Source organism: Lytechinus pictus, chromosome 5, assembly GCF_037042905.1.
Source record: "Lytechinus pictus isolate F3 Inbred chromosome 5, Lp3.0, whole genome shotgun sequence".
Classification (NCBI taxonomy): Eukaryota; Metazoa; Echinodermata; class Echinoidea; order Temnopleuroida; family Toxopneustidae; genus Lytechinus; species Lytechinus pictus.
Genome location: NC_087249.1, coordinates 32,296,967 through 32,321,766, shown reverse-complemented (window position 1 = coordinate 32,321,766; position 24,800 = coordinate 32,296,967). Strand labels below are relative to the sequence as shown.

Sequence of the window (24,800 nt, the reverse complement as noted above, 5' to 3'; positions counted from 1 at the left end):
GAAGATCTCAAATTCAAAAGGGGCTAAATCCATTTTTGATCGAAATTATTTTCCAAGATAACTATGTGTATCTTAAACATAATAAACATGGGAATCAAAAGTGTCACTTAAAGAAGATAAGGTTGGTAACATTTAATTACAAAGTTGTGCTTACAAAGAAGCTGAATCTAAAACTGTTTTATTCCCAAACAATCGTATTGCGAAAGAAGCTTTAATAATCCACAGTGGTCATCTAGATTAGTAAATTTAATCACATTACGTTTAGTAATACCATTGAGCTATTCTGTTAATAGCTCTATGGTTTACATGTTGAGGCTACAAGTCTTCATCAAACAAGCGTTCCAACTGTTTGTAGACCGTTCGTGAGCTCGCAGATTGGTCGATGGTCTCTTGTCAGATTTATTAACGTACCCTACCTCTGAAAGGCAGCCGAAAGAACGTAGTGAGAACGCCATATGAACCAAACACAATTTGGCGGGGTCGAGACACAGTTCTTGAAGCCTTAAAGTGATTGGTTAACATTGGTTTGACTTTTAAAAAAACTGAGCTAGAAGGTCATACTTGACACCTGTGTCTGTGATATGTTACAAAAATGAAGCCCAGAAAAAATTGCGTTCGAAAATAATTATTTAGTGCTTCAAAAATTGAAATATAAAGTGACCGAAAACACCATCTTAATTTCATCCCATACACTGCTGTGTACTATTTAGGCGTCTATAAGACGCCTATTTACAAAATCGGGGTTTGCCATGTAGTTTTAGCTTTTCATTCTCAATAATGGTTGTTTTCAGGGTTTATTAGTTCTAATACATGCACTTGTACACATGTTTCATCTTGGTTTGAGAATTTTTTCAATCGGCTGTTCACAAAGTTAAACAATACCTTTAATTCAGTGTTGATTCTTTTAATCTTAATTTCTAACTGTATATGACGTTCCGCATTTACAACATATCTATATTATCATGATTATGGTATGGGCATTCATCATATTCATATTATTCATGAAAATGCAAAATACAAACTATACGAAACAAATAAAAGGACTTACCTCCTCCGCATTCTGCCTTCACAAGCACTGGATTGAGAAAAGGAATACAAAATTCAATAATTTGTGAAGAAACCGAAGTGCATTTAAATTAATCTACAGAATTAAACGAGGAGTAACAATTAAGAAGGGTTTATGTATAGTAATTTAAATGTGAATTTAGAAGCTAAATATTAAAGTCACGAGATTTGGACTGGAGCAGAAAATCTCACAAGTTTGAAATTGAAAGAAATGTAGGCATTAATATTACAACCGAGCACCATGAGGATATATATATACGAATTATTCATATACGATTGTTAAACTCGTCATCTCTTTCGAATTGTTTCAATAAAACATATAATAGAAGGACCCACAAGCTTTTCTCCGTTTATGGCCTACATTAGTGATTTTGTATTTCCTTTTTTTTTCTTTATTGAAAACTGCAATAAACGAATATTACTGCAGGTAATTGTGTTTGAGAATGCTATTTTATAAACGACGACATCATATTCCTAAGTGATAATCAAATTCTCAAATATTTCAATCCCCATCAACTAGATTTGAAATTTCATCTAAGGGGGTTTTAATTATGGGTTTAAACAATCAACTGAATTTAAGTCTTTATTTTTGTACTATGTAATGAGGGTTACTTGACATTAAATTTCCAATTTATTAAAAAAAAAAACGTTAAACGTCCTCATATGACACACGAATATATTCCATAGAGCAGCCCCCTTGTCTTTCTTTAATCTAATATTGTGCAAATCGTTGGAGGAAGAGATCATGATAATGATCAATTTCCCGCCATTTTTTTTGTGACAAGTTATTTTGTCATAATTTTAGCTTGATTTGAAAAACCAGCACTTGCATCACTTACCGGTGAATATGACACTTAAGATCACACCTTGCAGAAATAAACGATACATTATTAATTAATTTTGTAGCAGATGTCAGCGGTCTTTCGGCCCCAATTAAGCGGGATACAAATATACACGACCTGCCAATGTAAGCCTCCAAAGGAATATGGAAGAGGTTATAAACTATTGCAATGAGATACTCTTGAACTTTCTTTCAACAGGATCACGTTCAAGAGAATCAAGTGAGTGGTATTTGAGGCGAATCAACAATCGTTGGTAAATGGGCGTGAGCCGTATTTGCCTTTAAGATGGCATTTACTTGTACTTGCTCTATTATTCTATAAATATTCATTCTGAGCACTCTTATTGCAGTACCGCAAGCTACCGCAGCAACTGCTTCCTGCTCTCTTTGTGTCTGGCGCCGCAATTCTGTTGCGCCAATTAATCGACGGCTCCGTCAACTGAAACCCTGTGGCGTTATTTTACCAACAACACACTGTAATTAAGGTATAAATCCCTGGCTGATAAAAAAAATCAAAATGTTTTCATACACCCCCCCCCCCGCATTTCTAACCTTCAAAATAATTGCCCAATTCTAAAATCTGCGTTCATTTTTGTGTAATGTCCGTAATCCAGATTTAGCAAATCTGAATTCAAGATTATGGAATTTAATTACGCAAGAACCTTGAGCTTATGTGTACAATATTTCCATTTTCAAACATGATTTTTGTTTTAACTATAGAGCGAATATGCTAACACAAACATAAATTATCATTTTGTCCCTTGCTTAATGTAATAATAAAGGTAATATTGAGATTTCCTCGAAATATTTGCTTTAGAATATAGTGGTAATGTTACTAATAATACATCGCTGGTCCCTGTATTTTGTTCCGACAGTGCAGTGATCGGGTATTCATTCTCCAGATGCCAAAATACATGTTTAAAGTAATTATAAGTTTTTGAATATTCTGTAGCATTTTGTTTAATATGTACTTCTGAATAACCCATGTATTCATCTTGTAATTTGCTTTTGTACGGTTTGGTAAACAGAATCTCAAGTTTTCTCTTCAATGTTAACAGGTCGGCATATTTAAACAGGAGGCGGATACGGGGTTAATAAAAAGGGTCGCTGAAAGAATTGTTGGTATGTCAACTTCTGTATCCGTGATATTTTCCCTAGTCTGTTGTTCTCCGTCTTTCTTTTTCCTACACATATAAAATGATAAAAATATAAAACACTAAGTGCAGCAACGTCATGGATCATCAATTGTGTTGATTTAGAGGGCTTGGCTTTCTGCACGGGCAATGTGACTGAAAAAAGGAAGGTCGTTTTCAAACACGTAGCATGATTATTTGCCACTGCCCTGCTTTTATTTATATTTAAGTTTGAATTGGCATTCGTTTCGTGTCATTTTTCTTTACAAATATTGGATAGAGAAAAGCTGCAGTACATTTTTACATCTTTAGTAGAAGAATATCTGTTTTTGTTGAGCAGGGAGAAAGCATATTATTTTACCGTAGTCTACCTATAGTAAGTATACGTCAAAAAAATGAACTGTGGTTCGAAAAAGAAGACGTAAAATTTTGGGCCATTTTTTCATATGTGCTATGCTATTCTAGATCTGGACATTACTAGTTATTTGTCTTATATGCACTCATTGCGTATTGTATACATACCATCAGCCCCCTCTCTCTCTCTCTCTTAACCTTCCCCCTATACTATATTTGATTTGAATACGTAATTCTATTAATGTTTCACCCCCGGTTGCTTTGTGTATATAATTTTCTTTTTTCTTTTTTCCATGATTTGTAATTTTGTATCTTTAATTATTTCATAACTGTTGATGCTGATTTATATATTCAATAAATATTGAAAGATAAAAAAGGTAAAAAAAGAGAGAGAGAGGGCTGATGTATTGGTGTGCGCACCTGCAATGAGTGAGTGTAGGGTTTTCCAAAAAAATAACTACGAAGGTCCATATCTAAACCTGTGCTATACTTGGAAATGCTTCCGTCCCAACCCACCCCACCGATATAAGAAAATGTGGTATTCTTATGATGGATTGTGATTGTGGTGTGCCGATGCCACTGAATATTCAGAACTCATGTTTGGTTGTTCCACTGAGATAAGAGGCCTATCCCTGCATACAGAGTTCATGTACGGTGCAGCTTTACCTATCAGAATATGTGGCCATGGCTTTATATAATAACCAGGGGCGGATCCAGGATTTTCCAAAAGGGGTGCACATTTTCCCGAGGAAAATTTGATAAGAAAAAAAAAAGGTTTTCACCTAAAATTCAAAGTAATTTCATTGGCAAAAAAGATTGACAAGCATAAAAAAAGAAAAAAGGTTTTTTACCTTAAATCTAAAGTTATTTCGTCCGCAACAAATTTGATAAGCAAAAAAAAGGGCCTTAGCTTTCAAGGGGGAGGGGGCACACTTGGGTAAAAATTGCATTTTTACATTAGGAAGTTTGATTGTGGCTCCCAAAAAGGGGGGGGGGCACGAGCCGGATGTGCCCCCCCCCCCGGACCCCCTGGATTCATGTAAAGTAAATATCCCTTCAATAATCAACAGCCATATTTCTTCTCACTAAAACTAGAAAATTGAAAAAATATTTTCTAAATTTCAATGTTAAAAGCGAGGGTAATAAATAATGATATGCAAATATTGGCTAGACTGCTAATCATGTAACATTTCCTTTGATAAGGTTCAACAGTTGTGTGGCTTACTCGCTACATTTCTCGCTTGAGACGTGGTCGTTAATTTCCTGAAAATATTCCAATATTGAAAAAAACATTCTGACCGCTAAATACCCCTTTTCAATTACCTTTCTGTAATAAGACAATATAATTTGAACCAACCAGTTGACACTCATTTTCCGTTTTGCTCGCTAAGAATAGTTGACAGGAGCAAAACAGTTTGCTCCTCCAGTTTGCTGATAGATCAAGATATCCATGTAAAATTGATTTTTAATACTTATTCATAATAAATAAGAGTATTCTCGAAATCAAAGTTTTATAAACTTTTTCCCCTTTCATGCCACTATAAGTTTCAAGATAAATCGTTCAATTATAATTAGCAAGATCATGGTCATGAGGGTATTTTTGTTAACATCTCTAATATCTTTGCCAAGGGGGAAGATATTATGATGTATATTTTCTCAGCTTCTTATGTATTTAGTATTGTAACATTATCTTAACCAATCTAGGAATTGGAGCCCAGTGTAAAATAGATACTTATCATTTTTAATCAGGGGACCTTAGAACAACTCTTTTTTTTATTTAGATCGGACAAAAACTTTTTGTAGCAGAGGCGAAACTGGGTTGTATAGATTATGTGAACATACAGGTCGCCATATCCATAATATACTCCATTCTCTGACTCCCCCCCCCCCCTTCTCTCTCACTCTCCAACACACACGCGTGCGCTCTCACGCATTATTTCTTCTTTTTTAAAAGAAACACCGTGTATATCGCGAATCACTAGATTAATCCCTATTGAAAGCTGCCAGTTTTCGAGAATAAAAGAGGCAAGCGTTTAGTGAATGTATCATTTCTGTATATTCAGACAGTTTCTCAGCATAATATTTAGTATTAAGAATTTGAAGAAAAGCAAAAAAAATCGTATTGGAAATTTTTCCCCCACGATTTTAGATTTCTCACTGAATAACTATATGGAATTTGTGGTGCCTTCTGTGAAACAAAAGTTGTGTGTGATGTTCATACGCAAACCCGTCATTACGTTATCGTGACTTGTGCATGTTGTTTGAAAATAAAATTCTCTTGGAATTTCGTGATTTTATAAAACAAATACTTGTATCTTAATAGCTTGGATTTTAGTAACACTCATTAAGCCTGATTTAAAATAAAAGAGAGATCATTGGTTACCTTCATATAAAGTGTCCCCATTTTACAAAAAGTTACGATAGATTCAAATCAAATTCAAATTGAAATTGATCTAAACTTACTCTTTATTTCACAAATGTAGATCAACTGCCATTTGAAATTGGTTTGAATCAATCTCAAATTGCTCTTTGAAAGACGGGGCAAAGAAGAAACACTTAATCTGCCACAAAACGAATGCTTCACTCTGATCTGGTTTGGTTTAAATAAAACAACAACATCAATAGAGATGTAAATCCAGGCATTATAAAGGTATTATTTTTTACATAATTTTTACATTGTTTTACACAAATCCAATTGATATAAACATCCAGTTATTTTATTAAACAATATGTTTTGACATAAGAGGTGCAATCACTTCCCTGTTTTAAATCTTTTTTTTAATAAACAATGAACCATTTATAAATAAATCGAGATCCTCGAATACTTACCTGACAAATACTTCATTGAAATCACGATTAATATTTTTAAGTCTTATTTCCAACTAATCAAGCTCACACAGTCTTTTTGGCTTTATTCATGCAGTTTCCCATTTTATTTCCAATTTCACTCTTAATTGTTTGTTAATAGCTTCGCATATCTTGTATTATGTAAGCGAGAATGAAATAAATGCAAAATTAATTGAATTGAATTGTATCAGACATTAATCATTACATCCATACACACTCTTGAAATGTTGGGCAACATATACTGTCCACACGACAATTGGTTAAAAAATGTATTAAACTCTGGGTAGTTTTCAACCAATACGGTGTAGTTTTCACCCAAAGCAGACATTTACCGTGTTTATATGTGATCGGCTTTTGGTTCAGAACCAAAAGCCGATGCAGAATCGGCTTTTGGGTTTATCTTGCACCGCGTTTACACGCTGCATCGGCTCGCGGTTCAGAATCGGCTCGCGTGTCAAAAACCTGAAATGATCCGCACACCAACAATACGTCCTAATAAATACAACGCTGGATCCGTGCGCTTTGAAGTACGTCATAATGGTAAAGTAAATGAAATTGCCGATGCAGAATCGGCTTTCTGTTTACACGTAGTAAAAAGGCCGATTCTGCATCGGCTCGCGGTTCTGAATCTACTACTTTGGTGGTGCAGAATTGCCGATTCTGAACCGAAAGCCGATGCAAGTTAATCGCGTTTACACGCAACAAAAAAGCCGATTCTGCATCGGCTCGCGGTTCAGAACCGCGAGCCGATGGAAAAGCCGATCACATGTAAACACGGTGTATTGATTTAAAACTACCCAGAACTGAATAAAGTTTTAACCAATTGTTGTGTGGACAGTATGTAGCCAAAAAATTTTAAGAGAGTACCAGCACGCCTGACTAGTGATTCCGTATTACAAGTTCCATATAAAACATTTATACTGCTTTATGATTTTTTTTTATAAATACATGAAGCGTGTGGTAGGAGACAAGTTATCAATCACATTTAAATAAGCATGCGTTTAAAATATGTTTGGTCTTCTTCCAAACTGTTTCCATAAAATAAACTGGGTACAACTATCGTTAAGATTAACTCCTTTGCGTGCAAATATCCAGGCAGAACATTAATGTTTGTTCTACCTGCTACTGTGAATGAAAAAGCCAATTGACATATCCTGATAGTGATTACCGGACAATGAAATGATAGACTCGACAGTATATTGAAAAGAATTGGAATTGATTAATAACATACTATGGTGCTCTGCCGCTTGATTGCCTCTCTGTTTTCAGAACAAACAAAACAAAATGAAAATGCTAATAATATTAAAGTGCAAAAGACATCGGATCATAAGTTATTAGATATAAAAGTGCCACACAATTGACATAGTCTGAGTAATAAAACATATACAAATATTGTTTTCAAAACAGGTTCTCTACTACTTTAGACACACTTGAGATTATAAAGATGTGTTTGTTGTTGTTGAATTGAAGATACTTTCTAGATTTTCTTCATTTTAGCTATCATTTCTGGTACAATTTTCTCGATAAAAATATGAAAATATGAAAAATATGAAGGAAACCTTCAACAACAAGCTTTGCTTTTCAGAAGGTTTCTATTTCATTTCATAATGTTATATTATATTTTGCTTTACTTTGTAACCTTGTTGAAAATTTTGCAATGAATAAATTCGTTGTCAATCAATCAATCAAAAGAGAATGGGATTTCAGCAAGTAAAGAATGCTTCTAAAACAATCATTATTATGTACGGTCTATGCATTTTTACATTCAATTTCATGCGATAGGTATTGTAAACATCGATTCTTTTATTATAAAGCTGTTCTTTCATAAATGTAATTGATAATACATTTCTTTACAATTACTACCAATGTTTGTCATCAGAGAATAGAGATAATTTTCAACCTCTACTATAAGACATCTTACCTATTTATGCTTAAAATTGTTTTTTCAAACAAATAACTTATCGAAAGTGTGACAAGTACAAGCCCTGAGGGGGGGGGGGGTGATGGTCTCATGAAAAAAATGCTGATTAGAAGAAAAACTTATGGGTGACCAAAAAATATATATCTTGAACAAGGGCCAACAGATTACCTTGCATGCTTTTTAAGTGCCCCATCACCCAGGCTATACCGTTTAAAGTTTGACATTTCAGACTGACGGTAGAATGCCAACGAAATTAACGTTCGCCATTTTGATATTATTTCATATTCAGCGGATACAGATAATACATCCGGCTTTGATGCGTTTTTAATTGAAATGATTTTCTTTTTGTTTCAAGTTCAATTCTATGCAACCATCGATCGGAAAAAAAAAGACAATAAAATATCAGGAAGAGGCCATCATTTTTTTTAATGGAAGACCTGGGTTGGACTAAGACAAATCAATCCCTTTGATTGGATGGACCACGGTTGACGCTTCATATTCGAATTCGAAGGATAGATTAATTAATATGTAGTTCTCGTTTTAACCAAGCACACTCGGTGATATAATTTTCTTATATGATCAATCTTCATTTGTTTCTTGATATTACTTCCTATCATAATACCGATAGCTGCAATTTGGAATTTCAAAAATAGCTTTGTTATCAAGGTGCAGATCCATGAAGCAAATGATGATCCCATAGAAATGATTCCATTCAGAATTCCCATTAAATAAATTTCGAGAATTCGACTAACTTAGTTCTGTTTGGTAACAATTCCATGAATCCTGTTTGAGAAAAGACACCTGCTCAGGATTAAAAAAGCGCGATGAAGTGACGACTTTCCCTGCTTGTCATCGTCACACTACTGTAACCAATGTTGTTCTGTGTTTATCGTTCTTACAACTTGATCTGATCATGCGCAGTAAAGCAAGCATCATCAAATCGCATCCATCTGGGAGATGGTTGACCATATACTGATTTCAGTTCAATCTAATACAGGTAGTATTAGTAAACGTCGATGATTAACGGTTGTTACTTTGTTCTCGCCATGAGCAACTTCGTGGTTACAAATGAAAGACTGGCGATGAGGACCAAGCATACTGCAGCTAAACTCACAATGATGACGATATAAGCGGTAGGAGATCCGGCTACAGAGGGCGGCAACCCTATAGAAAATAAAATAAATTAATTTTAATAAATTACTTTTATTATACTTTGATATTATATTACTTTATTTCGATCTTGCATTACTTTATTCAAAGATGATATTGATATTTGTTTAGTTCATTAATGGTTTGTATAATGTGAAAGAAAAATAAAGTCACCTTTAACAAGAGCTTCCAGTCATTTTTTCGGTATCTTATTTTTTTGCACTGTTATAATTATGTTGGAGAAATTGTATGGTTATATTTGATTTGCAATTATTTGTTTGTAGTGTCGTTGATAGTGAGATTGACGTGGGGAAAACTTGGTATTACCATGTTTTCCCCCAAGTCAATCTGCGGTGCTCTAAAGTTTGTTAATGGGATTCGGAATATGTTATGTCTGCGTTGGTAAGTGGAAATAATTCCGAGACTGCCGGCTAAATGTAAGCAATTATGTCAAATTGTACCATAAAATCTAGATATGACTTCATAATTATTAATGTAAAAAATAGAGAACTGCTATAATGATATGAACCGTTTTGGATCCCAACAAAATTACTGTATTGTATTCAGGGGCGGATCCAGGAATTTCAAGGGGGGTGGCAAATTTTTCCGAGCAAAAAAAAGGTCTTCCCTGTCAAAAAAAGGGGGGGGGGGCACACTTCTGTTTCTACGGCATTTTTACATTACAAATTTTAATTTTGCTTCTAAAAGGGGGGGGGGTGGGCACGAGCCGGCTGTGCCTTGCCCTTGGATCCGCCAGTGATTGTATTATAATCACATACTAAACTTGAAATAAGTATTGGCTCTATAAAATACCTGCGTGTTGCGAGGAATCTGGCAAAATATGACGACTGTACGAGTACGATGATTCTAATCGTCTGAACGGCCCAACTCTCAACCTCTTTTTCTTAGTCGGGCCAATGTGTGCAGCACTTCTCCGTCGTCGTCTACTATTCGAACCAGCACAATCTTCCCAAGGGTTATTACACTGCGAATTTGACAGCTCGCACACCAATACGTCACAATGGATATACACCTATGATAGAAAATTATTTTCAGATTATTAACGCACAGCCTTGCAGTATGTTCCCGGATTATGTTCCCTAACTAGAGCAGACTCTGAAACAGACCATCTTTAACAGGTTTATGTACTCATCAGAAACATTCATCGATCCCAAAACAGTTATTATATCAAACTTAGAATCTCATTAAATTTATTGACATTTATCAATTTAAGAGAGCGAAGTTGGCCCAGTAAGAGAGCGAAGTTGGCTGAGCACGAGAGCGAAGTTGGCTCAGTCGGTAAAGCGTCTGCCTGTCGAACCAAAGATCGTGGGTTCGATTCCACCCCGGTCGAATGACTGAAGCCGGTGTGTAAACGTCTCTCCCCCTGTTCCGTAGATGCAGGCTATGTTACAGTGGAAAACACTCCGTCCCTTGGACAGGACATTAAATGGAGGCCCCGTGTAGAAGAGAGTCACCACCTTTTCACGTTAAGAACCCACTGCACTCTTCGTATAAGAGTAGGGGGAATCCCGGGTGTAGTGGTCCACCTGCACTCCCCCAGTCAGTTATATCGGGCATATGTCGGGAGGAGAGAACTGCGGGTAATAGTGATTTAGTTCGCCTTTCGCCTCACACGCACAGGTGACGCCAAACAATAATAATAATAAATAATGATAGTATAAATATCAATTCTTACCGAGTCACCTTTGTTTAGAAATCGAAAACTTGACAAACTGAAAAGAGCACGTGTGGCATCTTCATAGAAAAGGAAAGCATCATCATTCGGACATCTATTTGGAGAAATCAATCAAGAAGGCAGAAATAAAACCACATTATTGCTCGTCAATAATTATAGCTCTCAATAATCATTAGTCATACAAACAAAAGCAAAGACAAAGCCGAAAGAATAAGTAAGAGCACTAGAAATATTGGTGGTTGGTGGTGAATTTTTACCTGATTACTAAGAAAGCATGAATGCTTGTAAGAAAGTAACCAGAGGACCGACGGCTTAAGGTCCTCTCCGAAGGACCTGGTACTGAATATTAATGCCTTACCAAAGGGCACTAGCGCACCAAGTGGGAATCGAACCCGGGTCACCGAAATACGAATCCCCCGCTCTACCGACTGAGCTATCGCGCCTGGTAAAGGCTATAAGACCGCACTGTGCAAAGTGAATTCGGGTTGCTTTGTGAAATAGGTATGTTCGGTTTGCCATTAATTGTATTTACAATATTTTTTGATCGCTACAGCATATAATATTGGTCATCTTGATCGTGGAAGGACACACGTTATAATCTATTTCAACGATACATATAACAATATTTATTAATGATTTAATGAATTGGGGAAGATATACACATTTAATGACGTGGAAATGAATAGTATATTAGTAAAAGGGGAATCTTCTTGAAGCTTCTGTGGGGGTCGATGAAGAAAGGCAAGTGCCCATGCCTACAATGCGTTTAGCTCTGAAATCAAGACATTACTCATGATCTTATAAGAGCTAGATGGTTGATCGGATCTGAACATTCTTTAGAAATTAAAGACGGGGGAGGGGGTGAAATAGAGGGGGAGAGATGGATATATAAGTACTTACCCATTGGCGACCAATTCCCAACGGATACTATCCGTCGACTGGAAGGAGGGCGTCGCCCAGCAAGTCTGGGCGTTGACCCGGAGCGTCCCTCCAGCGCCCATCAACGAAACTCCGAAAAACACATCCTCTCCCAAATCTACGTAAACGACACTGTCGTCGACGACGGTGTCGAAGTTCTCGTCCTCGTAGACAGCGAACAAGAACTGATAAGTGCCGTCTTCGGCGAGGGAACGGGATATGGTGTAGTTGTTGAGTTGGTATTTGACTCCATCAAGTAGTCGTTCCCGATCGTATGTGCAGGTGAGGGGTAAGTTAACTTGAGGACCAGAAAGCAGACCAGTTGGCGAGTACGCTATGACACGATTCTTGTAGGTGTCGTAGTATGTTGTTTCAACCTTAAACAGAAACAAAAACATCAATAATTTGTGTTTTATACATGATTGTGTCTTTCTCGACCTTCAATGTATAAAAAACATGTTGTTACACTCTTTTTCACAGTTACAAAAAATAAAATTTACAAAATACCTATGCAAAGTATGAGAGTACGTTTACGAAAATCATAATCGCGTTTGTTTTAGTCATATTTCATGTACTTTTTAAGAATATCACATTACCTATCCATTTATTTATTTATTTACTCTTGTATTTATTTATTTATTCGTTTATATTCATTTATTGACTCCTTTATTTGTACAGGTTTCTAGCGAACCTCATATTTGTATCAAACCGTTGATGTTTTTATTTTTATTTTTTCATGTAATTTTTTTTTGTCAATTATCATTCGCTACATAGTATATACATTATCATCATAAAATCTGCATGGTGTGATACCATATATATTTTTATTGACAAGAAAAAATGACAGGATTTTATGTAAAAAAAGGTGTCAGAATGGTATTATATTACAGGGGTCGCCGAAACCTTTCTTTCATTGAACGTGTACAAATAAACATAAGAATTGCCAGCTGATTTATTTATTTTTTTTAAACAAAAGTCATGGTCAGCATCATCCCCCTCCCCTCCCCCTTCCAAAGGCCATTCCGATGTTCCTATATTATATTCATATTTTTATTTTTTTTAATTCAGAAGAATCTAAAATGTACATCATCCAACCATAAAATAGATATGGGTTCAAGTAGTAAACAATAGTGACAACTAGAACGGATATGTTTTCACCAGGGGGCATTTGGCGGGCTATTGTTATAACATCCGATTATCTCATCCCGCTTCCCTGTCGATGAAAAAAAAATGTTGTTGTTTTTTGTATCACCCTTTTCACTCCGCTCTGAACCTTGAAAAGAAGTCCCACCAATAAGCTTTTAAAAAATGAGTAAGAGGGGCTTTATCAACTTACGCCATCAGTGTCCGTTTCTTCGATGAGTTCAGTCCCACAATCTCCAAGCTTGGAGGTGATGTTGACTACACCCGAGGAATCGTTTACCCCAGTACAGTTCACGTCGTTCTCCAACACGAGTTGTTCCGGGGTCAGCCCGTCCAGCAATGCGTATGGAACTTGTACCGTGAAGCTATCATACGCGCATGTCAGGGTTATTTGATCTACCAGGGTGGATTCTGAAATTGTACAAATATTTACATTACGTGCATAAAACCTTTCTTATAATAGCATCTGTTCATTGGTCTTCGTTTGTTCTCATACGTCTGTTTTTTTTTTCATTACTCAAACTTGAAACTTGAACTTGAAACCGTAAAAGCCATTCTTTTGATAAGTATTAAAGTATATTAAGTATATACGTGATATAAGTATGACATGATTTAAGGCTTGCTTTTTTTAATTTAGACCTTTACGGGTTAATACTACGTCGGGAATCTGGACAGTACCTGCTATTTAAAGTCATTAGAAAATTATTCTGTTTTTATCTAAGTTAATTCACATTAATAATTTAGATTAGTTCACTTTTGATAAATCAAGTAATTTAATTGATTCATATCGGATTTTATTCTCATTTGTTTAAACCAAACTTATGGGCATAGGAATGTGAGTACCTGCACAAATCGGGACAAGACCTGACCAGGTTCCATTGTCGCAAGTTATCGTCTCCGAGCCTAGGATATCGAACCCGGCATCGCACTCGAAAGAGACCTGTCCTCCGTGTGAGTACGAGGAATTAGCGACCTGGCTACCGTTGACAGGTGTGCCTGGATCTCGGCAGTCCGCTGTGACATCAGAGAACCCCCAAAATGAATGATTACAATCAATGGGCGGTTTAGGAAATAAAATACGTTGGGTATAGTTTGATTAGTGAATTAAATGCTAGAAATTGAAAGGGTATTAAAGCAGGAATGCCTGGCTTGCATTTGGCATCCCCAACGCAGCAAAATAATTTAATTCATTTTAATTAATATTTTAAGCGATAAAAATACAATACCAATAAAAATAAAAACTTGAAATAACTAACACTACCTCATTGGTAAATGGACCTAGTAAACACATACTTTTCATATTCAAATGAATTAATAAATGGACATTACTTAAAAATTCAATCAGTTTTTGAACCGATTTGGAATTGTTTTTGCATAATATTAATGAGCTGCTATGTGGGTAAGCTATAACATTCTGGTCTTTTATCGAAAGACTAGTTCTTGAACAAATTACCACAAAAAACATTACCTTTGCACTCTGGGAAGCTTGAACTCCATTCGCCATCCAGACACGTGACCGTCTGATTACCATCGAGTGTATAGTTTGTGAGACAAGTGAAATTGACACTGTCCCCGTAGAAATGGGGAGGTCCGGATAATTCCACAATTCCGTTCTCGATCCCAGTTATATTCGGGCAATTTTCTAGATTTAGAACCAGACAGTGACCATTTTTAATGAGACAAATATAGTGATAACTAAGAAAGAAGGACTAGACAGTAAATATTCATATAAAATAGAGATTGTTAATAACTAAAAGGGAATAACAAATGAAATTGAATGATTGTGGAGCTTTTTTGCTGAATTCATTCGAGGAAAAGAAACCAAACTTGACACATGAAACTTCTTCTATCACTACTACTACTACTACTAATACTACTATTACTACTACTAGTACTAGTATTACTACTACTACTACTACTACTACTACTACTACTACTACTACTACTACTACTACAGCTACTACTACTACTACTACTACTACTACTACTACTACTACTACTACTACTACTATACTACTACTACTACTACTATTACTACAGTACTACTACTACTAATAATACTACTTCTACTACTACTACTACTCCTACTACTTCTATTACTACTACTACTACTACTACTACTACTTCTACTACTACTACTACTCCTACTACTTCTATTACTACTACTACTACTACTACTACTACTACTGCTGCTGCTGTTGCTCCTGCTGTTAATTCTACGACTACTACGAATTATACTAATTTCGGAGCTGATCTCAAACTTTTAACTCAATCCTGTTAATTAAACAAACTTTTTTTTCAGAGAAGAAAACCCCTACTTATTTACCATAACAATAAACAGTTCTGTTGAAACTACCATCGTCACAGTATACGACCTCTTCCGCCTCATCCCCGGCACCGGATGTGAATCCATCATTGCACTGCACCTCAACGAAGCTACCATGTTGGGTCAAGTCAGTCGAATCGGTAAAGTCTGAGTTTTCCACATCCGGCCCTACACAGCTTGCTACAAATCATTAACGCGAAGAAGCGGAATAAAATATCAAACAAATATATATACACACACCCATACACACACCCCCCCCCCCACTTACACATACACATGACATTATACATACGTGTTAAAACATCCAAGCACACTCTGTAATATTTTAAAGTAAATGTCCACCTGCCAATTTTAGACAGCGCCATCTCCAGGCTTGACCCCTTTCATAATTATGAAGCTGCACCAGATTTTGATGGTAGTCTTATATCAAACCCCCACTATACAATCGATATGTTCCTTCCGATCATCGTACTATCTAACACATTATTCACCAAAGATTAAATTGTTTAAAATAAGCATGAATAAATAAATAAATAAAATAAATAAATCGTTTTGTTGAAAGGGTATAATGGTTCAACACTATCAAGAAGCATCCTAGGCATATTTCAGGGTATACACCGTGCTCTAAGTTCAGCACCCCTTAACTCGAAGGAGCTTACCCTTGCAGTCTGGTACAGGATCGGACCAAGTACCGCTGTCGCAAGTAAGATTAGGTTGGCCGACGAAGAGATAGGTCTCGCTGCAGTTGAAGTAGACCGAGTTTGAGTGGTAAAATGATGCGGAATCGGGATACATATTACCTCCATCTGGTGCTGATATAGTGGGGCAATTTTCTGAAATAACAGGTAAATGGAGACGATTCGTTAAAGAAATAATTCTAGATATTACCTCCACATGAAAGAGAAAACCGTTTTCAACATTAGTATATATATATTTTTTTAAAGGTGTTTGTTTTTTCTGCATTATTATTTCTTTCAAGTTAAACATTGATTTGAATTTACCACATCAGGCAGAATCATACCACTTGCGTACCGTGGATCACGTAATGGGGGGGGGGGTGATCGCGTCACTTAGCATTCGACAGCCCAGTTGGTTTAGAGAGAGACCGATGTTCCTCTCTCCCTCTCACTTTGACCGTCATAATGTCCAAACTTTAAGTTTAGTATGTTGTTTTTACAAACAAGACTAGGTATTTCATTAGGCAGAAATGAATATCTTTATATACTGACCTGTAAAAGCTTAATTTTAGCACTTTATTGCAAGCATGTATACAATACGAATTACAGCAACCAAAATATGAGCGAAACGCGCAATTTCAGATGTCGTGGTATACCGACCTGAAAAGGAGTGTAGTTTGTTATATTTTCTTTCATATCTCTCCACTTCTCTTAATTCCGATCTGGAGTTTTGTGTGTTTTCGAGAACATATTTTCATCAATATTACGGATCATATATTACCGTAGCAGTTTACACTGTCATTCCAAGAGCCGCCTTCGCAGACGAGTGTTTCGTTTTGTAACGATCCGGATCCAGAACTGAAGCCATCGTCACATTCAACGACAAGTGACGCTCCATATGGAAATACGTCGGTTTGGTTAGCCCAGTTAGAATTACGCACTGTGGGACTTGCACAATTCTCTGAAAGGAATAACATAGAATGCTATTATCAGTACATTTCGGGATTTTCTCGATAGTGGTATTGTTCTCGCAGTAATATACAATCTTAAAGAGGTTGGGCCCAAAAAGACAAATCTTTAACCATCACTGGGCAACACACTCTCCACACAACTATTGGTTAAAATCTGTCCAAATTGGGTAATAAATTTGCTCAATTAGATAATAATTGCCCAGAATATATATATCTTTACCAACATACATTACCCAACACAGTGGACAGTATGTTGCACAGCATTTTAAACGTGTATATCTGTTAACTCACCGAGGCATGCTATTCCGGAGCTATCAATAACCCCATCATCACATGCAAGGTTGCCATCGAAGTCAGATCGGAACCCGAACGTAAAGCCATCGTAACAGGTAACCATCGTTGAGCTACCGTGTGGAACGTACGTGCTATTCGTCGTGTCGTTCAGGTTGGAGTTCCCAATGTAAGGCACCAAGCAGTCGGCTAAACAAATATGGGTTCATGCAAAAAAAAACCTGGTCAATATGCTTTCAAAACTCTTCACTTTGACAAAAAATGGTTGATAAAATAAAAGCAGAGCCCAATCAAGATTTTCTTTTTCGTGTAAGCTTATTACGAGTAACTCCTACCCTTCTGTTTTTTTTTTATTCAAAGGCTGAAAAAAAAGTGGCATTATTCACTTTACTTGTGCGTTTCGCGATACTACAAAGGCCGCATCGCCACCGCTGTCTTGACGGTATGACCTGGTTACTTAAAACAAAAACACAAATAAAAAAAACACGTGCACACTTTGGTGTAAATAATGCATGAAGCGTTTTCATTTATTTGTTGCAAGATAAAAGAGCAATGTAGATCAAATTGCCTTGGCCTAGGGCAGTGCCGGGAATCATTCATGTTATTAGCAGGTCTGTAAATTCTCCAATCACAATGGCTTTGCAGGCCGGAGTAGTGAGTAATTCGAGTTTTAATTAGTAATTCGAATTTTAATTGTGAAATGAAAGAATATTACACCATCATGGTCGACATAAAGAAAAACAAAACTTTTATTAAAACGTACGAAATTACTACAGTAAACGGATTCCATACCTTTGCACTCGGGAACGGCATTCGTCCAGTTTCCATCATTACACGTCGAATTGGAATCCCCAACCAAAGTGAACCCAGTGCTGCAGTTAAATGTCACGATACGACCATGATAGAACGGCTCGACGAGGCTGTTAGCGTATCCATCGTCAGGGGACGAGATCGATGGGCAATTAGCTTTTAAAAGAAATGTATTAAAGGCACCACATGATTTCAAATTTGATTTTGGCACTAGTACTGGCACTGGAAGCACAAGACTGTCTTATCTAGATTTCCTATAAATTTTGGAGGTTACTAAAATAATCCAAATTATATCATTGATGGCTCAAAGCCTGGTGAGATGAATCCCATGAATAACTTTATGATAAGAATGGTGCTGGCACCAAAAGATTAACACCGAAAATGATATCGCCCAATTTAACCCGTCCGATTGCTGTTAATCATCAAAAAACTTGGCGCCTATCCGTACATTTTTAGCTGATCCCCCTGATAATTGTGTGTTAGTCTCTTACCTAATGGAACTATTTTATGGCTATTGGAGTTTAAAAGATATAGACGTCAACATTGGACTTCATGTTATGAATTCGAGTAGATATTAGTCAACCAATCAATGAAAGACAAACTGGTTATAGCCTGACATCGCTGACATGACGATAGTATTATTGTTGTTATTATATTTTCTTTAGCATGTTTGCATAAAATTTATCTTCTTTATGTTATTACAGATCTAGCTTTGACATATCAAGCAAATAATTATTCAAATGACTTTGGAAAATAATGATACAATAGGAGGTATAGAGTCTTCAGAACTGTACATAAAGGCCAACTTTGTATGCCAATGGAAACAAATAACACGGATAAAAAAAACTTACCATAACAGTATACATTTGTATCCCATGTACCATTACCGCAGGTCAATGGCTCTGACACGTTTTCCCCCGTACCGGAAGTGAAACCCTCGTCGCAGGTGAGAATGATGTAATCACCATGGTTGATCTCCCCCTGGTTAGTTGCAAAGTCCGAATTCGCAACGTCCGGAGAGGGGCAATTCGCTGAAGAAATGTCAAAATTGAAGCAATGTCAAATTTAAAAGATGTTCTCAATATTTAACCATTTAAGAAAATCACGTCCAACTTGAAACTATAATACCACCACAACAGGAAAAAAAACTGTCGGCCTTGTATATTCATTAGTTTAATACACGTGCGGTAATCTATCATTTATGGCCTAATGGAAATGAAAATATCGATTCTCATTTGTGTAACGTAACTAATATTCAAATTGGCGAAAAGGGGGATGAATGGGGAACCTGGAAATATCATTTTATAAGACAATGAAACTTTTTACCTAAACACTCCCCAACTGCCGGATTCCATTCCTCACTGTGGCACGTAACATTGGCTATACCAATCAGAGAATAGCCTTCCGAACACGTGATAGTCAGTTGACTCCCTTCTTGAAGTACGTCATCAGATGAGGTACCTTGGCCATTGGCAATAACAGGAATCGTGCAGTTCCCTTCAAGACGAAAATAAATAATAGAATGCTAGAATTATACGTTCAGATGAAGTAAAAGTAGTAGTAGTAGTAGTAGTCAGTAGAAGAAGTGTAGTATACATGTAAGTAGCCGTAGTAATAATAGTAGTAGTAGGAGTAGTGGGAGTAGTAGGAGTAGTAGAAGTAGTAGTAGTAGTAGCAGAAGTAGTAGTAGAAGAAGTAGTAGTCAGTAGAAGAAGTGTAGTATACATGTAAGTAGCCGTAGTAATAATAGTAGTAGTAGGAGTAGTGGGAGTAGTAGGAGTAGTAGAAGTAGTAGTAGAAGTAGTAGTAGAAGAAGTAGTAGTCAGTAGAAGAAGTGTAGTATACATGTAAGCAGCCGTAGTAATAATAGTAGTAGTAGTAGTAGTAGGAGTAGTAGTAGTAGTAGTAGTAGTAGTAGTAGTAGTAGTAGTAGTAGTAGAAGTAGTAGTAGTAGTAGTAGTAGTAGTAGTAAAAGTAGTAGAAGTAGAAATAGTAGTAGTAGTAGTAGTAGTAGTAGAAGTAGTAGTAGTAGTAGAAGTAGTAGAAGTAGTAGTAGTAGTAGTAGTAGTAGTAGTAGTAGAAGTAGTAGTAGTAGTAGTAGTAGTAGTAGTAGTAGTAGTAGTAGTAGTAGTAGTAGTAGTAGAAGTAGTAGTAGTAGAAGTAGTAGTAGTAGTAGTAGTAGTAGTAGTAGTAGTAGAAGTAGTAGTAGTAGTAGTAGTAGTAGTAGTAGTAGTAGTAGTAGTAGTAGTAGTAGTAGTAGTAGTAGTAGTAGTAGTAGTAGTAGTAGTAGTAGTATAGTAGTAGTAGAAATAGGATGCTTAGTAGAAGTAGAAGTGCTAAAGTCAGCAGTAGGCCTAATTGACGATAAACATCATAAATACTATTGAGAAACTTCTCCTCTTGAGGAGGCACGATAGCTCAGTCGGTAGAACTGGGGTTTTGGATTCCGGTGATCCGGGTTCAGTTTTCATACCTTCTTAGCAATCAGGTAAGAAAAAAAAAATCCCATTCTTTTCCTTATAGGTATTTCATCCAACAATCTCTATCAAACCTCCTCCGTACTCACCAGAGCATGATGGTATTGTATTTGGAGACCACTGCCCCGTCCCGGTACAAACTGCCATGCTGGGACCATCAAGGAAGAGGCCTTCGTTACAAGAGTACTCAATCTCATCGTATAAAGAGTTACTACCCGATGGGCTTAGTGAGCCGTTCTGGGGGTCTGTGGGTACTGGGCAACTTGATTCTACATAATATAAATATCGTAGAAAGAAACAAATTAATTAATTATAAAAATGCACATCATACTACCACAATACAATGCCATTTATAATATTAAACTGAACAATATTTTTGTTCGGGGGGGGGGGGGTGGTGGTACTTACATTGGGGCCAATTTATACAAGAAGTTGTGCTTTCTTTGACCCCTCCATATGTAATATATCTCTTAATGTCAATGATTTGTATATATGTATATTTATAACTGTGGAAACAAATTTGAACTTGAATTTGAAATTAAATTTGTTCCAAGGATCTGGATAAAACAGCAGCTATGACAAAGCATAATTTTTTCTTTTTTTAAATTCCGCAATGAATGTGCACAGTATAGTTTATTGGAACGGTTAAGTAAACCTTTTCGTTGTTTCCCTGTAGAAAATGGTGTGGGTTTGTTTGTTTAAATATTCACAACCTGGTGTATAGTCTTATTTTATTTTCAATTCATTCATTTCAAACTTGTTCTTCTTCTTGTTGTTATTATTATCATCATTACTTTGTGAGTGTATGTGTATTGTTTTTTTTAAATTGTTTTATTTTGGGGGGTCTGATTATGGTGTACTGGGGTGTTTGTTTATTTATTGATGTATTTTCATCACCTGGTTCATTCCCGAATTAAAATCATATCGGATCAAACATCCCTGGTAAATTATTCGGTTTCATTATGATTGAAAATACCACAAAATTTTAATCGCGTTGATGGTTTTAAAGTTCTTTACACAATCCAAAAAATAATAAGCATTCAGGAGGTGAAAATATGAGATTATACCTTCGCATGTTGGCTGCTGCGGTGTTTCCCAGTATCCGTTAAAGCACTCTCCAATTTCTGTTTCTCCGAATAGGTATCCACTGCAGGTGACGTTCACGGATGAACCTTCATCATAGCAAGTCTCGTTGGGGGAAAAACTTATTGATCCACCACCTAATACAGCAGGTGGCGAGCAGAGGGTTCCTGAAAATAAAACCGCCAATGAAATGGTTAAGAGACGGAACAAAAAATTGAAGTCAGTGTTTTTTTTTGTATCTCAGACGGTACAAATAACTTCGATTCTCTAGTATTTTATTCGAGGTTTATAATTTATACTACAACTACGTCTACTGTCTTAACTATACTTCTTCTACTACTATATCTTCTTCTTCTTTTACTACTACTACTACTTCTACTACTTCTACTACTACTACTACTACTACTACTACTACTACTACTACTACTACTACTACTACTACTATACTACACCTACTACTGCTGCTGCTGTTGCTTCTATTTTGATTGATTATGATGATGATGATGATAATAATAATAATAAATAATAATAATAACGATAATAATAATAATAATAATGATAATAATAATGATAATAAAGTAATAATAAAAACAATAATACTAATAATAATGATAATAACAACAATACGCATAGTACTCAATCGACTATTTGAACGACTGCTGCTAATTCTTTAAAACATGATCACTATCAAAACACCATCAGTATGGTTATTGTTATCATTTTCATCATGTTCTAATTTCACAATTATCATAATCATTACTATCATAAGCAATATTAATCATTGCCAATTATTAGATTTTCAAAATAAGAGTGGAGCTCCGGGTTGTCATATCGGACAGATACATGTACAATCGCTTTATGATAACTCTATTTCACTATCATCAATTTGTAATTGAGTGCATTTTTGTACTTGACACTGAATAACATCAATGATCGTACCGTTAATTGGTGTTGTTATACTTACCACATATTTGGCCTGCCACAGTTAGGACCAGTCCTGTAACATGGTGTGTAAAACAAACGAATAATTATTTTAGAAATATGAAGAACCATTTGGTAGGCTGTTTCCTCTTCGGATAAAGGAGGCCGACACTTAACATTTCAGATTCAATGTGACATTAAAGAAGGAAAGGTTCAGAGTTGAATAGTGTCAGTGAGCTAATTGAGAGAACCCCAAGGTGGGTACATCATTCAAAATGGAAATAAAACATGTATTTTGGGACGAGATGACCTTACTTTTGGGGTGATAACCTTTTTTTTTTTGCTTGTCAAATTTTCCAGCCCCTTGTCCCCCTACCCTTTTGGAGAGATTTCTGCCCCTGACCCACACCGACGTACATGTATATACTCTGCATACCGAGGTATTGATTTGAAATACGTCATATATAGAATCAATGATGGACACGTGTACATTCATCACCCCACACCTCTTCAAACATTGAAATAAAAAAGAGTAAGTGGAAATATAACATCATCAGATCTCTCATTGCATATTAACGAGGACAGAACCTTTTCAACGGAATAATACAAAAAATCACAACTCCTTGTTATTTGGCCTTGGCAAATTTTGATAATTTTTTTTCATTTGTTTATCTTATCGGATTCAATCTGTTCAAATTTTCTTCTTAGAGTATCCATTAAAGTGTGTGTTTTTTTCTGCCACAATTTTTTCCTAATAATGTTTCTACTGTACTATAAACTACTGATATTACTCTTACGTCGTAACTTGGTTAACCTGTAATAGCCTTGAAAGTAGCAGTATTAGGATGGCAATGCTTATCATTACAACTTACCATCAACAACAACTTTAATATCAGAAATAAAAAGTAGCCAGTATATATAAAAAGCCAATATACATGTATAAAACTATATAAACGTAAAATGGAGACATAGATGCAAGACGTAGCTTTCTGATCGTATTTAATCGGCGCACATTCGGCCGTTCGCCATCGGGCCTTCATCAGGCCTATATACATTGAAACGAACGAAACAGAACAAAAAAAAAACATGCAAAGAATGGGTAGTGGACTTATATATAATGTCTTGAAAATGTCAGGGGTTTTCAAGGCTGCAAATTCACAAGGCCAAGTCATCGAAAACATATTCCTTAAGACGCCTGAAGGCCAAGGGCGAGCATCAAGCCAATACAATACTGATAGCTTATAATGAACTAGGCCTCCCATGAGTTTACAAAATAGTTAAGTGCTTACCTGAGAGAATTAATAAAATAAAGACCGGCGTGGTTTGGCTGAGCTTTGAACCACAAAGGCTCATGCTTAGGGTATCACTGGCTTCACAACGAGCCACACGATCTCCGCTAGTCCACCATTTCCACAACGATCACCACACACATCCGGTATCGTTATTCTGAAGAATAATCTGAAACGAAAAAACCTTACGCCCCGACAATACAGAAAAAACGTAGTTCTTACAAAACCGACAAAATACAAGAAAAATTTACAGTTGAATATTAAGAAATTCTAACACTTGCGTCCATGTTAGACACCAAAGCAGAATCGATAGTTTCAGGTAAATTCCGCTGTTGACAATAAAGATATCCTGAATTCTTTCTCTTTGCAGAAAGAATAATAGAAAGAAAAAACACACAAAATATCTTGAATTTTCTCTTCGCAGGCGCCTGTAATGGGTGGAAGGAGGCTTTCAAAATAACTACCCGAGATTGATTATTGTTTACTTTGTAACTAGCTTCTTTAGTCTTTGACCCGAAACACCCATCTTGGTTTTATATTAACCGAGGATTAGCACGTCCTGTTGAAGTCATATATACATAACATTTTAATATGTCAGTCGGCTTTTTATTGGCGACACATTAAATAAATACGTTCTGGATAAACAGTAATTAATAATGAACTTGGACATGATGAGACAATTTCTTTCTTTTTTTTATTCATTGTCTGGAGTGGGGGGGGGGGGGGATCCACAACTTCAATTACTTTGAATCAATGTAATAATGATTTTGAATCTGTTATTACAATGCGCTAAAGACATCGTATCCAGGCAAATTTAGATTATTTAATCAGCCTAGCTTGCACGTGTATATACGATTTAAGCCAGGGTCACACCAAAACCGATTT

General features: G+C 36.1%; 1 protein-coding gene across 2 annotated transcripts; it reads right to left on the bottom strand.

The window, feature by feature from the left end:
- Positions 1 to 6,027: 6,027 nt before the first annotated feature.
- Positions 6,028 to 24,387, bottom strand: LOC129261547 (sushi, von Willebrand factor type A, EGF and pentraxin domain-containing protein 1-like). Of its 2 annotated transcripts, XM_064100267.1 has the most exons (19): positions 24,313 to 24,378; positions 23,916 to 24,084; positions 22,670 to 22,702; positions 21,690 to 21,872; positions 20,712 to 20,891; positions 19,472 to 19,642; positions 18,997 to 19,176; positions 18,128 to 18,301; positions 17,336 to 17,524; positions 16,855 to 17,034; positions 16,056 to 16,229; positions 15,397 to 15,576; positions 14,539 to 14,712; positions 13,914 to 14,084; positions 13,264 to 13,481; positions 11,910 to 12,304; positions 11,010 to 11,103; positions 10,124 to 10,343; positions 6,028 to 9,325 (listed from the first exon to the last, which is right to left on the bottom strand). In XM_064100267.1, exons 2-19 carry the CDS (start codon positions 23,977 to 23,979, stop codon positions 9,192 to 9,194), a joined length of 3,114 nt encoding a protein of 1,037 aa, XP_063956337.1. In that variant the 5' UTR covers positions 23,980 to 24,084; positions 24,313 to 24,378; the 3' UTR covers positions 6,028 to 9,191. The 2 variants fall into 2 exon arrangements, with proteins under 2 accessions (XP_063956337.1, XP_063956336.1); XM_064100266.1 differs by having other exon boundaries at positions 23,916 to 24,387.
- Between the last annotated feature and the right edge of the window lie 413 nt (positions 24,388 to 24,800).

Bases quoted from the DNA above. Each gene is read 5' to 3' on its own strand.
- LOC129261547 (XM_064100266.1), bottom strand. From the start codon at position 23,979: ATGAGCCTTTGTGGTTCAAAGCTCAGCCAAACCACGCCGGTCTTTATT. The intron at 18,302-18,996 runs GTAAGTTTTTTT...TTCTTTTAAAAG, and splicing joins TACAAATGTATACTGTTATG to CTAATTGCCCATCGATCTCG. The intron at 17,035-17,335 runs GTGAGTTAACAG...TATTCCTTTCAG, and splicing joins CTCCGGAATAGCATGCCTCG to AGAATTGTGCAAGTCCCACA.